A 13030-nucleotide genomic window follows, 5' to 3' on the forward strand; every position below is an offset into this window, starting at 1 on the left:
ACTGCCAAACTCTCCAGACGGGTTTTCTGTTATTTATGTGTGTACTACTCACTTGGGTACATTTTCCTAGGCAGCCTGCTAAAATCTGAATTAAAAGTTTAACTTCATGCTTCAATGCTTTTTTAGAATTAGACGCTATTTATAGATATTCATTAAAAACCACACTTGGTTCAAGTGGAAAGCACTGACTGTTAAATCTATTAATGACTCTAGAATGATCAGGATTCTCTTTTTAAAAAGCTATTGCCACTATTCAGACATGAATTTAAACATGGAGTTGTTCATCTTGTCTTAGTCATGAAGAGTCATTAATTCTAGTTGCTACTTTTTATTTAAAATGTTTAAGGCATATATATATACACACAAATGATTAGAAAAACTAAAAGTTAACCCCTTTGTTACAATAAATATCCAATCATACTACTTTTTTTTTTTTACCTCTTTTTTTTCCTCCCACTTCAAACTGAGGAAAAATGCATTTTCTTTCCCCTTTAGGTACAGGGAGACATGGCTTTGTTGAAAGCAGAAGGAAAGATTCAAAAAACAAGAAAAATACATAGCGACTTGCCATAGTGGCTGTGCTTAAAGTTAGCAGAAATTCTCCTAAAGCACACATCGATGTTACTGGCAAAATATTTGCTAAAAAAGGCAGCTGAGATAGACGTGTATAAAACTAAACTCCAGGCAGACCATGATGAATGCTGAAACATGCGGGCAAAACCAAAACACAGGAACGTAAGAGAAAGCTAGGAAATCCTCAGGAGGTGTTATTTCAGTTGGGTCCTGAAACAGGTGTGATTTTAACAGGCTGTAACAAAAGATAGGGTGCAGAACGAGCCAAGACCCTGGGACAGGAAACGGCAGGGTGTCCTGAGTGGCTGCCAATGGGAGCCTGAGAGAGGTGAGAGGCGGCTCAAGGGGCTCACGGCAGGGCTTGAATTTCACAGCAAACGTTTAAGGTTCTAAATAGAGGATTAACAAATTGATCCCCGAGATAATCCCAGGATAGGTTATAGTACAGTAAGAAACCAGAACCTGAGAGAAGTGAGGCTTTGCACAGTCTATGCATGAAAAAAAGACCTAACTAACAATGGGATTGGTGAGGAGGGGTAAAAAGGATGATGTCCTTTGTCTGGCGTGGCTTGGCCTTTAAATGACTGAATACAAAGAGGAAAAGTGAAAAGAGTAAGGCCAGAGTTTCCAGCCTGGGAGGCTGGGGAGGTCATTATGGGAACAGGGGCAGATTATGAGAGGTTATCCATCATGCAAGCAGCACTGAAGCATCTCTACAACCTGTAAGCCAGATCTCTCAAGGAACTTGAGGATCCAGTATGCACACGACTTTGAGATACTTGGCCCTTGCCTTGGGATCAGTCTGTTTTGTGACATTAGCTTTTTTAAAATTTTTTTAAATTTTTAAATTTTTACTAGAGTATAGCTGATTTACAGTGTTGTGTTAGTTTCTGCTGTACAGCAAAGTGAATCAGTTATATATATACATACATACACTCTTTTTTATATTCTTTTTGCATACAGGTCATTACTGTTTTGTCACATTAGCTGTTGTTATTTTCTTTAAAACTGCAGTGTAAAATTCACTAAAAACTACAAATGTTTCTAATTTTGTATGCCACTATTCCTTGACCTTAACTAAAGTGACAATCCCATACAAGATGGCATGGTAAAGCAAGACATCCAAGCAAGGAAAAGGCCAAATTTCTACAGAGAAGCAGAGGGGCACTTACTGAGGCTGTGGAAAGGGTCTGATGATATGGACTGAAAAAAGCTGTGTACTTTCTGATTCTGTAGAAAAGCTCGTGACGAAGTTGAAAATAGCTGCCTGCACATAAAAAGAAAAGAGATTCATTAATTTCATGTACTATAAATCCACGAGATAGTTTAGATTGTAAACAAACCCAGTGGCAGTTTAATTCAGGTATAAAAAATTGCCTTCCTAAGGAAAAGAATATTATTTTCTAATGTATTTCCCATAGGAGGAAGTGAATAAAAGACTTATGTACAAGAATCTAATAAACAGGCTTATTTTTAATTTTATATAATCTAGTGGTAACGCTTCAATTCTGACCAACTATGTATTATTTCAGCCTTTTACCCAAGTGGTCCAATAGTCGCCTTTCTGCTCAGAAAAACAACTTCAGTTTCTTTACCCTTCTTCATAAGTGTTACTTTTCATCATTTGGGTGTAACATGAAGGCACCTTCCCACAGTCTGAAAGTAAGAGGTTGGGAAGTTCGGGATACAGGAGTTCTGGAAACTACGAACGGAACGCAGCGGCCAGGTTAGTTACAAGTATTACTACAGACTAAGGTATGACTGATGACTCACCTCAATAGGTATCATACCACAATTCTAAGCTGTTATTTTTTAAAAAACAGCTTTCCTCATGTTTTATTAATGTCATTAAAAGATTCCAACTGGAGGTCTTCCCTACAAAAGGGACTCTGCCAAAAGGGGCATAGTTACAGCACAGTCTAATGGAAAGTTTACTTGGGATCTGAATACCAGCTCAATCACTTAAAAGCTGCATCACCCTAAACAAGTTATCTGGCCTTTCAGTTCCGATTTCTTCTTAGGGAATATACTAACATTCTTCAAGGTTATGACACTCCAATAGTATACGCATATTAAACTGTCACCCTGCTCAACATCCAAACCCCCTTGCATTACTTTTGAACATTTTAAATGCTCATTTAAAAATTTAATTCTTAATGTCTCCCCAAGGTTTTGGACCTATCATTCAGATTAGTTAAAAAATCATCAAAATACCATATGAAGAGATGACCCTTATGGACCAAAGTTGCCTTGTGGGTTAGACAAAATTGCTTCTTGGTTCTCAAATGTGGAGGTAAATATTCAATAGGAAGACAAAGGGAGGAAATGAAGAGATGGAAGAGAAATTGAGATATGAAGTATGGAGCTATCTAAATTTCCAGGTCTGAACACATTACCTAAGGCTGAGGATTAAAATCCAAAGGCATCTACTGCCCAGTTACATTTACAAACCAAATTAACTGGTCAAAAGTACAGGCATGTCCAGTATAGGAAAACCACACCTGAGATAAAGGCAGGGGCTTGGTTGGAATCAGCATACAGACTCAAGTCAGGGTTCATTGCTGCACAACCACAAGATGGCAGTTATACCCAACTAGAACCCAAAGTGGCCATAAACTACTCAAGCAATCAAATAAGAAAAACAGGATTACATTTTGACATAACAGAAGTCGTCCAACCCCAAATGTACATTTCAGTGCCATATCTTCATTTTCCTAATTTACAGTGTACTTGGAAGTACAGTATGTCCTGTACCAATCCAATCTCCACTTCACTTATAAATTCATTACCTACCTCTCGCTTTCATTTCTCCCCCTCCTTTATAATTGCTACATTTCTTAGGTGAATTATAGCGATACTAATCTAAAATTCACAAACTGAGAATAAGTGTCCTAAAATCCAATTAATGGTGTTGAGACCACAGGCTAGCCATACAAAAGAATCAAAGATGTTTTTAAAAGGAAGTATGATGAAGAAAACATTTTAAAAATATAATTTTTGAAGAGAAAAAGTCTTTTCAAGCTGGACACAAAACCCTGAACCCGTATGAGAGAAGACTGATAAATCCAACTACATAAAAATTTAAACCTTCTGCATGGTCAAGAAATAATGACAAACAGTGCTCCCTTCTTTTATCTAACAAATAACTCTTATAAACTAGTAATCAATAAAAAAAGTGAAAGGGACTGAAAAATTCATTCATAGGAAAGTACAAATGGCCACTCAAATACAGATTAAAATGAGATACAGTCTTCCTTTTTGAGAGACTGGCAAAGATGAGAAGCTGAGAGTATTTATGTCTGCTGAGGTGTGGAGGAGATGCAAAAACGAGGCTTCTGAGGGTATAAAGTGCTGCTGCCTCCTGAGAAGTAATCTGGAAGTACCGCATATTAAAAAATGCACACTGTACTTCTGACCAAAAATTCCAATTCCAGACATTTCTCTTACAGAGAAGTGTGTTAAGAAACATATATGTGGACAGTCACTGTAATATTCTTGTAGCTTTAAAATATTTAGGAAGAACCAAAACAGCCATAAAATACACTGATTAGTTTAGTTACGGTACAACTAAAAATGGAACGTTATGTAGCAAATAAAAAATGAGGCAGCAATCTTTTTACATGTACTGATGCTTTACCACGTCCAATATTATTTAATGAAAAGACTAAATGGCAAAAAAGTGTGCAAAGGAGAGTTCATGTGCGCAAAGGAAATACACACAAATACACAAATTCAGGGATGTGTACATGCCCAGAAAATTTTTGGAAAGCTATGTAAGTTTTTAATGAAGGCCACTTCTAGTGACTAGACTTGAAGAAAGGGATATTAGGGACTTTTCACATTACACCTTCCTTTGCATTCTCCACAAATAGCTTGAATAACATCTTTACAGTAAAAAGGCTATCCACACACACACACACACACGAGATCATAACTGAGGAGAACCCTAAAAGCTATAACAAGGAGTCCAACACATACTTCTTAATTGTGGTGCTGGCCAAGAGCCAAATTTCTGAAAGTGGCTCCTTGTGGAAGTATTTTTTTCCCTCTGAAAACCTCAAACTTACAGAGAAGTTGCAAATAAAGAGAATTTTCTTTCTAAACCATAAATAACTGACCTCTGCTGCCCCAACACCGGGTGAAACATGAGTATTCCTACAAAGACATTCTCCTACAATCAAAATCAGGACGTTAACACTGATAAATTATGACCTCCTAACCCCCAGATGCCATTTAAATTTTGCCAATTGATCCCAAAGTATCCTTTTTACCACAAAGACCCAGTTCAGATCTTGCGCTGCATCCAGCTAGCCGTGCTACCTTCTCAGCCCTCCCTCGACTGTCCTGGCTTTAAGAGGACAGCGCAGATATTCTGTGGAATGGTCACAATTTGGGTTTGCCTGCTGTTTCCTCGAGATTAGGTTCACAGCAGGAGTATCACAGGAGTGAGGCAGTGCTCCTTCGTTGCAGCCTATTGTGCGGTGGGCGATCCTGAGTCAAGTTCGCTCTCCTGGATCCAAGTAGCATCTGTCAGACTTCTCCACCCAGAGTTACTCTCCTTCCTTTAGAAGTAATAAGCACTGGGAAATGACTCTGACAATGTAAATATCCTAGTCCTCAAACGTTCAATCTATTCGTTTATTATTTATTTCAACACGGACCCGTGGTTTCCTGTTTCATTCAGTGTTACTGTTATTATTTATTTTGATGTTCAATTTGCTCCAGACTTGACCACTAGGAGCCCTTCAGGCTGGCCTCTGTCCTCGTGACCGAGCCAAACATCCCTTGAGCGCTTTCCTTGCTCTCTGGCACAACGGGCTCATCTTGTATTTCTCCTCCTCCAGCCCTGCAATCAGCTTCTCCTCCAAGGAGCCCTAGCTCTGTTCAGTGGAGAACGGAGTTACAAGTCAAGCTCTGGATACCAGGGATGCCCACCGCTACTGGGGTGCAGCTGCTTCCCGACCCTTTCAATGACCAGAGCCAGGGAGCACATGTGTACACACACAACCGTATCTATTTCTGTATCTACCTATATATACGGAAAATCGTGAGTCTGCCCCGATATCTTCAACTCCAATGAGACACTCCAGGGTTCATTCTGGTTTTCTCCTTTCCATACCATAACTCTCTTCTCCAACAGAGAAACTTGGTTCTCATGATCCTTTTTTTTTTTTAATTTTAATTAATTTATTTATTTATTTATGGCTGTGTTGGGTCTTCGTTTCTGTGCGAGGGCTTTCTCTAGTTGTGGCAAGCGGGGGCCACTCTTCATCGCGGTGCGCGGGCCTCTCACTGTCGCGGCCTCTCTTGTTGCGGGGCACAGGCTCCAGACGCGCAGGCTCAGTAACTGTGGCTCACGGGCCCAGTTGCTCCGCGGCATGTGGGATCTTCCCAAACCAGGGCTCGAACCCGTGTCCCCTGCATTGGCAGGCAGATTCTCAACCACTGCGCCACCAGGGAAGCCCCTCATGATTCTTAAGATACACCCTAACTAGGCCCATCCCCCTGTAGTAAGCTCATCTGTCTCCCACTGTCACTGCTTCTCCCTTCGGAGCCCTGCGCATACGCCCTCCTGACCCCATCTGGGCCTCACGCCCCTGCCGGGCCACCTGTCACGTGTGCACCCTCTGGAACATTAGGCCAGGCCTCCCCGCACCGTCACCGGGGGGCGAATGACTTTCCTCCCCAGAGGCTGTCACCCAGCGCAGACACCAGGCTCGCGCTGCCACCCCCCACCCCCGTATCACAGCTGCACAAGCCCCTCCTGAGCCAGCTGTATGCGCGGGGGCCTGAGAATTCGCCACCCTCTAGGGTGTGCTCTGCGGACCCCGCGCCTCCAGAAGCCTAGAATCCCAGCACTGCGCTCACCCCAGTACTGTGGGGCACGACTCTGCCCTTTAACAGGCTCCCCAGGGATGCACACGCCCCTGATGCTTGAGCAGCAGCACAGGGGCCTCAGGAGCTCAGCCAACTCCTCCTCACCCAACCCCACCCCAGCTCAGCCCTGGAATGCTCTCTGTGCCCACCCCCAAGAGACCCAGCCCCTCCCACTTCTCCTGTCCTTCTCTGGACCCTCCCACTGTGCCCTCTGAGTCCTCACAGCCCATGGTGCGCGGGCTGCGCGGGAGGGGCGCTCCCCTGAAGCTGCTCCCCGGCCACTCCACATCTGGCTCCAGCCTCCAGGTCGCTCTTCAGTCCCTCTACGCCTTCCATCGTGCTCCTGCTCATAGGGGGGCTTCGAATCGGACCCTCCAGCTCTCTGCTCCGCTGCCTTTTCCCAGTCACTCCCTCCATCTCCTCTCTGGTTTCCCTCATTTGCTTCCAAATCACACCCTAAATCTTGTCATACCATGGAAATACCCTCCCTCTCGGATTTCTGCTTCTGTCCCCAGCCCCACCCCGTCCTGAGAATACTCAGGGGGCCTGGGTGGGAGCAGGAGGGTCACTGCATCACGTGGCCCGCACCTCTGCCCCAGCAAGTCTTCCTCCCAGGTTGGGCCCGCTGAGCTTCAGGGGGCGGATGAGTCTCACCTAAGCCCCGACTCTAAGCCACATCTGCGCCAACACTGCTTTCACTTATCTTACTTATTGATAACTGCAAGTTTCCAGTATAACAGCCTTTGTTCCCTTGGCCGTTATTCCTTAGTTTCTCTCTCCTAAAGGGGGGCCCTCAGAGAGGGGCGAGCGCCAACAATGACCAAAACCACACTGCAGACCTCGGACGCCCCTCACTTTCCCACCCATTAGCCTAACCTTACTCAACAACTTAAATCCAAAACCATCTCCAAAGTTGAGCCCTTGGACAAGGGCCTCTTTCAATAAATACTTTATGGTGAAAATAAGAGGTTTCACTGAATATCTGCATACTTTAGAGACGATTTTTATGATAGCAGACAGCTGAAAAGTACAATGATACGAGAAATTCGTTTGGTGTCGACTACTAGCCTAGATCTAAATAACACAAGGATAAGAAGTCCATTCTGAAAAGTACTGCAGAGGAGGAATCTCTGTGATCTCCCCTAGAACTCCATGCTCAGCCCCGGGACGGCCGTGGCCCAGCCTGTGAGGCTGCCGGGGAGGTGCCAGTAAGCCGTTACCTCAGGATGGGCTCCAGGTCAGGGTGCCGCCGTTCTTCCCGCTTCAGTGAGCCCTGATTCAGGGCTCTCAAGATGGTCTTGTCAAAAGTCTCCGAGGACAACTCCTTTGGAAGCTAGGAAAGAAAAACCGCACGACCAACGTTAAGTTTCTCACTTACTGGCAAATATGTCACACACCAGAGGCACAAAAGGAAGATGAATGCCTCCTACTCAGAAATCACCCAGAAGCAATTCCTTTTCTAAATCTTCCCGACATAGGGCTGCAGCCTGAAGCGGCACTGCACAGGGAACCCACTGCACAGGGAACTGCAGGGTCCCAAGGGAAGGGGAGGGGCCCAGGGCGCCGGCAGCGCTAAGCCTGCTCTGGGCCCCCCGGCACTCCCCTCCCATCCCATCCCCTCCCAGGACACCGCACCAAGGTTCTTTAGTGAAATGGAGCCTTTCGCAGAGCACAGGGAGTATTATTTTTATCCTCAAATAGTGTTCTGAAAACGTGATCTCTGCCTTTGTAGTTACCACTTTTGTGCCTTCTGTATCACGTGTGAACCTCAGGCCATGTCAGGCTGTCAACGCTACACACCAAATAAAGATATGGGTGTGAAAGATGGGGTGAAAACTCAGAATCTTACATAAAAAGATTAATTGGAGGTTTAGGAACCTTTTCCTCAATGTGATGGAGGTGGCCTCAGAGCCATGCACAAGAAATCACAAAAAAATCATCAGTTGACCAAGAAAATTTTTAAATTAAATAAAATGACTTAAAACTTTGTTTTTATTAACTAGTTTACCTATTAAAATGCCTAATAAATTGATCCCTTATAAAACTAATTTTCCAAGTCTTTCAAGAAGTCAAAGTTTTAAATTTGACTTTTGATAACTAGTCTTTGCAATTAACTCGTGAACCGCAGGCACTTTCACTAAAATTAAGAATAGAACCATTAACACATTTATCTAAGGTGCCACGGGAATATAACAATCTATACAAATTTGTCAGTTTACATATTAATTTTTAATTGGAGAACCCAAAGTAAGTATTCTTCTGACAAATAAGCATTTTGAGTCAACAATTCAGAAATGGAACATTTAACAAAGGTAGCGTAAGAATTACTATTTTAGGCACAGTAAGACTATGGAATCAAGACGTTATAACAGAATGAAGCTCTTCCTGGTCCTTTTATTAACCTGGTAAGGTCAAACGCTCTGCTGGCATTCCACACACCCACTGTGTAAATTATGTCCTCAGACCACTAACAGGAAGAAACACGTTCTGGATCTACACATTTTTGCAAACAAGGAAATGACCATTCATTTCAGTATTTATACTTTGATGTTATCATTTTAATACAGATTTAGAACATTAGGCATATATCACATTACCCATTTTAAACACAATTTCTCCTGAATATCTGTACACGGCCAAAACCAGCTTCAGTGGAGAAGCTTGTTTCAACTACCGGATGACTGATGGCTCTTCTCAACACAGGAAGGTGAGAATATATACATTTTCACCTGGTCAGTGACCGCTCACGTGACTGGGCAGAGTGCGGATATGCAGCCATCAGTGTTTGCAAACGGATTTATTTTCAAGTGCTTTTATCTTCGATATCCAGGGACTACTTCCAGTGCTAGAGGAAGGCACATTCGCTGAAAATACACGCCTCTTCTATACCAGTCCCCCGAACTTTCTCACCTGTCTGGTCTTTGCTCCAGCATACCCAGTCCCCCACCTCCGGAGCCCCGGCTCAGCCACAGCACAAGCTCAGCGTGCTGGAAGGCATTCACACCTCGCTACACGTTTTCCTTTAAGAACACTGAGGGCCTAACGGATAACCATCTACAAAATCTCATTACAATTTGGTTTTTGCAACTCTCCTCATTAATCCATTCATTCATTCAGTCAACATAGAGTTCAAACTCCGACCCTGTCCTAAGTACTGTTTCTGGCACTGTGGATACAGCAGTGAGGATGAAACAAGAACCCCGCCTTCATGGAGCTTCCTTTCTGGTAAGGAGAAACAACACAGGTGGCAGACACAGCTGTCAAGGAGCAGCATGGGAAGGAGGCCAGGATGTGGAGGACAGAGGCTGCTACTGATACGGAAAAAAGGACTGGAAAGCACTGACCTCGAACTCACTATAGCAAACTCACTGACCTTCCTCACTATAGCAAACTTTAAGTGCAGTTCAACCACCTCCACAGAAGTCAAAGACTGTTAGCATGTACAGGTTGTCAAGCAGACAGCTTATGCTCTTACCTTTTGTAGATGATTTTAAAAGGAAGATGAAAAGGAAAAAAGACATATGGTAAACTTGAAAGGATATTTCATAATCGGCAAATCGTTCCTAGAAGTACGCTAGTTGCCAATTATTTCATATAACCTGATAAGGCATTGGTCCTATGGAAAAAACACTATATTCAGATGTTGGCTAAGCAGGGGGACCATTAATTACTGTGATTCTGAAGAGCAAATTATTTATTTCTGGCTGCATTTTTTTTAAAAAAACACCTAAGCCTTTAGAGAAATTCTGTGACTGAAAAATGAAATCTGTCAAGATAAAGAGTAGATAAAGTTTAGGGAAACCCAGAGGAGAGACCCTGTCGGGCGCTAGGTGCAGAGCCACCAACAATATACATCTCGGCAAGGAACTAGGAATAAGGTTCCCTTTTTTTTTTTCTTTTTTTTAATGTGGAAAACCATCAATTCCTTATATTGGTAACGTAAGGTAACAAAATCTATGTTTAGAATAACATGACATCTTCTACAGCAATGTTCATGAAGAGCTGTAAGCCAGCCTCTATATACATGCTTTAATTTTGCTGGTGTTTGCTTTGGTACTAAGGTTTTCGGATTCTGTGTATCAGCGGTCCCCAACCTTTTTGGCACCAGGGACCGGTTTCGTGGAAGAAATTTTTCCATGGACCGGGGCGGAGCGTGGTGGGGTGGGGTGGCGTGGCGGGAGGGATGGTTCAGGCAGTAATGCCAGCAATGGGGAGTGGCAGACGAAGCTTCGCTCACTGCCACTCACCTCCCGCTGCGCGGCCAGTTCCTAACAGGCCGAGGACCGCTACCTGCCTGCTGCCCGGGGCTTGGGGACCCCTGCTGTATATCACGTCAAAATCATTTTAACAACAAATCTATACTTTTACCTTCAGCAGAAATTCCTGTAGTTCTTGGTGGGTTTTTGTTACTGTTGTGACTGAAAGATCAGACCAATTTACCTGATTTAAAAAAAAAAACACGTTATACAGTTATTTCTTAGGCAGGAACTGACTGGAAAAAAGCCATGTGTAAAACAAATGACCTTACTTTAACTTTATCAAGATTAACAATTAGAAATATAAAGTTAATCTGGTATTGTCATAATTGCTTCAAAACTGTTAAAATTAACTGTATATTGACATTCTACTTAAAAAAATTTTAATAACTCCTTTCAAAGCACATGGTTTTCAAAACAAGCTGTCTTCTAACAATGTGACTATACTTTAGTAATTTTTCAGAAAGGGAAATGTCTTACGTTCCTTTTGGTGAAGTTGTAGGGACTCTAAAATGACACTTCGACAGCACAGATCTACGCCCCAAGAAAAAAGAAAAACTCTATCTCCTGGAACTTATTAAATATACATTCTTAAGAGAAATACCAAGTTTACTGCCCTTCTTTGGTAGTGCTGTATTGCATTTTTATGGGGACTTATGGTTTATGAAAAGATTTCATCTTTATCTTGATGCTTTACAATCCTATTAACGTAGATGGGGCAGATATGACTACCTCCGTTTTCAGATGGAGAAACTAGAACTCAAAAAGGTTAACTTACGTAGATTCAACTCTAGGTAAGCAGAAGAGCCAGAACTAAAATCTATTACCCACCTACTTCTTGGATACCTTTAACTCAGTGGACTCGATGGTAGCCCACTAATAATTTCTACTTCACAATTATTTGAGCTGAGTGAATACTTGAACTATGCTAATACATAAGCCTTACCAACCAATCATGCCACGGTTAACCAGATACTTAAGAATACATACAAAATTTTATCCAGCAACCCTCAAACAAATACCCTTATTAACCGGCACATCTTTTAAATGATTTTTAATTATTCAAATGTTTGTTGAGCAGCTACTTGTGTCAGACACTGTTCTTATGAAAGGATACAGGAGTGGACGAGACAGTGAAGCCTCTGCTGGCTGAGGTCAGAGTCTAGTGCAGGAGTCAGATTAGAGCCGATGAATGTACAAGGAGCTCCATCAGTGATCAGCGCTCCAAAGAAAACGAGCTGGGCATGGAGCAGGAGCAGGAGCAGGAGGTGGGAGAAGCAGGTCACACGGGTGCCAAGAAAGGCCTCAGAGTAGGGGCCGTCGAGCCTGTGTGTGAGCTGAAGGGGCGTCAGCTCTGCCAGGGTCCGGGGGAATATCGTTCCAGAGCCAGAGGACATTGAAGGCCTTCAGGAAGGAATGCGCTTAGAGCTCCAGCAACAAAAGGAGAGCTGGTCTAACTGAATGAATAGAGCAGGGGGGCTTGTGTTAAATGTTCCAAACATAGGTGAAACATGGAGATAAGGACTTAAAATTTGAAAATTTAGGATATTTCTCACAGAAGGCAGAAGCCAGAGTCCTGAAACTCCAACTAATGTACGAAGCAAGTCAGATATGGCGAGATGCAGAGGATGAAGATTCCTGCTCTCTATGAGATGACAGCCTTCTGGAAAGAAAAATCATGGAACCCAAATTAAGAAGCTGGGAAAGGGATGATGGTGGTACACCTGGGATGAATGAAAAAACATTCTGCTGGAGGATTAGAAATGACTTTGTGAGGCAAGTACAGCTAAAGTTGGGCAAGCAACACCTTTGGGTAGGAAGTGAAGTGAGGATGCAGAGAAACACAGCGTCCTTCCACGCGGCTTCCAGGCGTGGGCAGTCCCACGTCAGAAGAAAGGGCTTGACAGCGAAGCCCGAGCAGGGGGGAAGGAAGACGTGGACACGGAATCCACATCACAGTCAACAGGCAAGGAGGAGCCGTGGGGACTAACAGAGCTGGGCTCTGCACTTAATCAGAAAGCCGTGTGAAGGACAGAATGGCAGCAGAGCAAGCAGAGATAAGAAAAGCCAACAAAGGCCAGAAAATCAAAGCCTCGGAGAAAGAAGAGGAGGAGAAAAATACCAGGAAAAGACAATGCCTGTGATCTTGATTTTTAAAAATACTGGTGAATGTTTACTTTCACTTTTTAAAGATGTATCTTACACCTTAAATCTAAGGCTCTTATTTCTTTTTAATAAAACTGTCAAAGTAACTTTAATGTGATACAATTTTTAACACTTGGCAAACCATGCAGTATATACTGAAAACAGTACATTCCCTTAAC

General features: G+C 43.0%; 1 protein-coding gene across 11 annotated transcripts in view; it reads right to left on the reverse strand.

Annotated features, from left to right (window-relative positions):
- ZCCHC2 (zinc finger CCHC-type containing 2) overlaps positions 1-13030 on the reverse strand; it is a 55159-nt gene that overhangs the window by 25729 nt on the left and 16400 nt on the right. For all 11 annotated transcript variants that reach the window (XR_009005055.1, XR_009005054.1, XR_451933.3 and 8 more), the window contains exons 4-6: positions 10819-10890; positions 7671-7783; positions 1746-1840 (exon numbers count right to left, since the gene is read on the reverse strand). Coding sequence is in view for 6 of the 11 variants with exons in the window: in XM_057526675.1 (XP_057382658.1) it covers positions 1746-1840; positions 7671-7783; positions 10819-10890 (280 nt within the window). In the remaining 5 variants the exon portion in view is untranslated. The remainder of the gene's footprint in view (positions 1-1745; positions 1841-7670; positions 7784-10818; positions 10891-13030) is intronic.

This window comes from Balaenoptera acutorostrata, chromosome 13 (genome assembly GCF_949987535.1).
Source record: "Balaenoptera acutorostrata chromosome 13, mBalAcu1.1, whole genome shotgun sequence".
NCBI lineage: Eukaryota > Metazoa > Chordata > Mammalia > Artiodactyla > Balaenopteridae > Balaenoptera > Balaenoptera acutorostrata.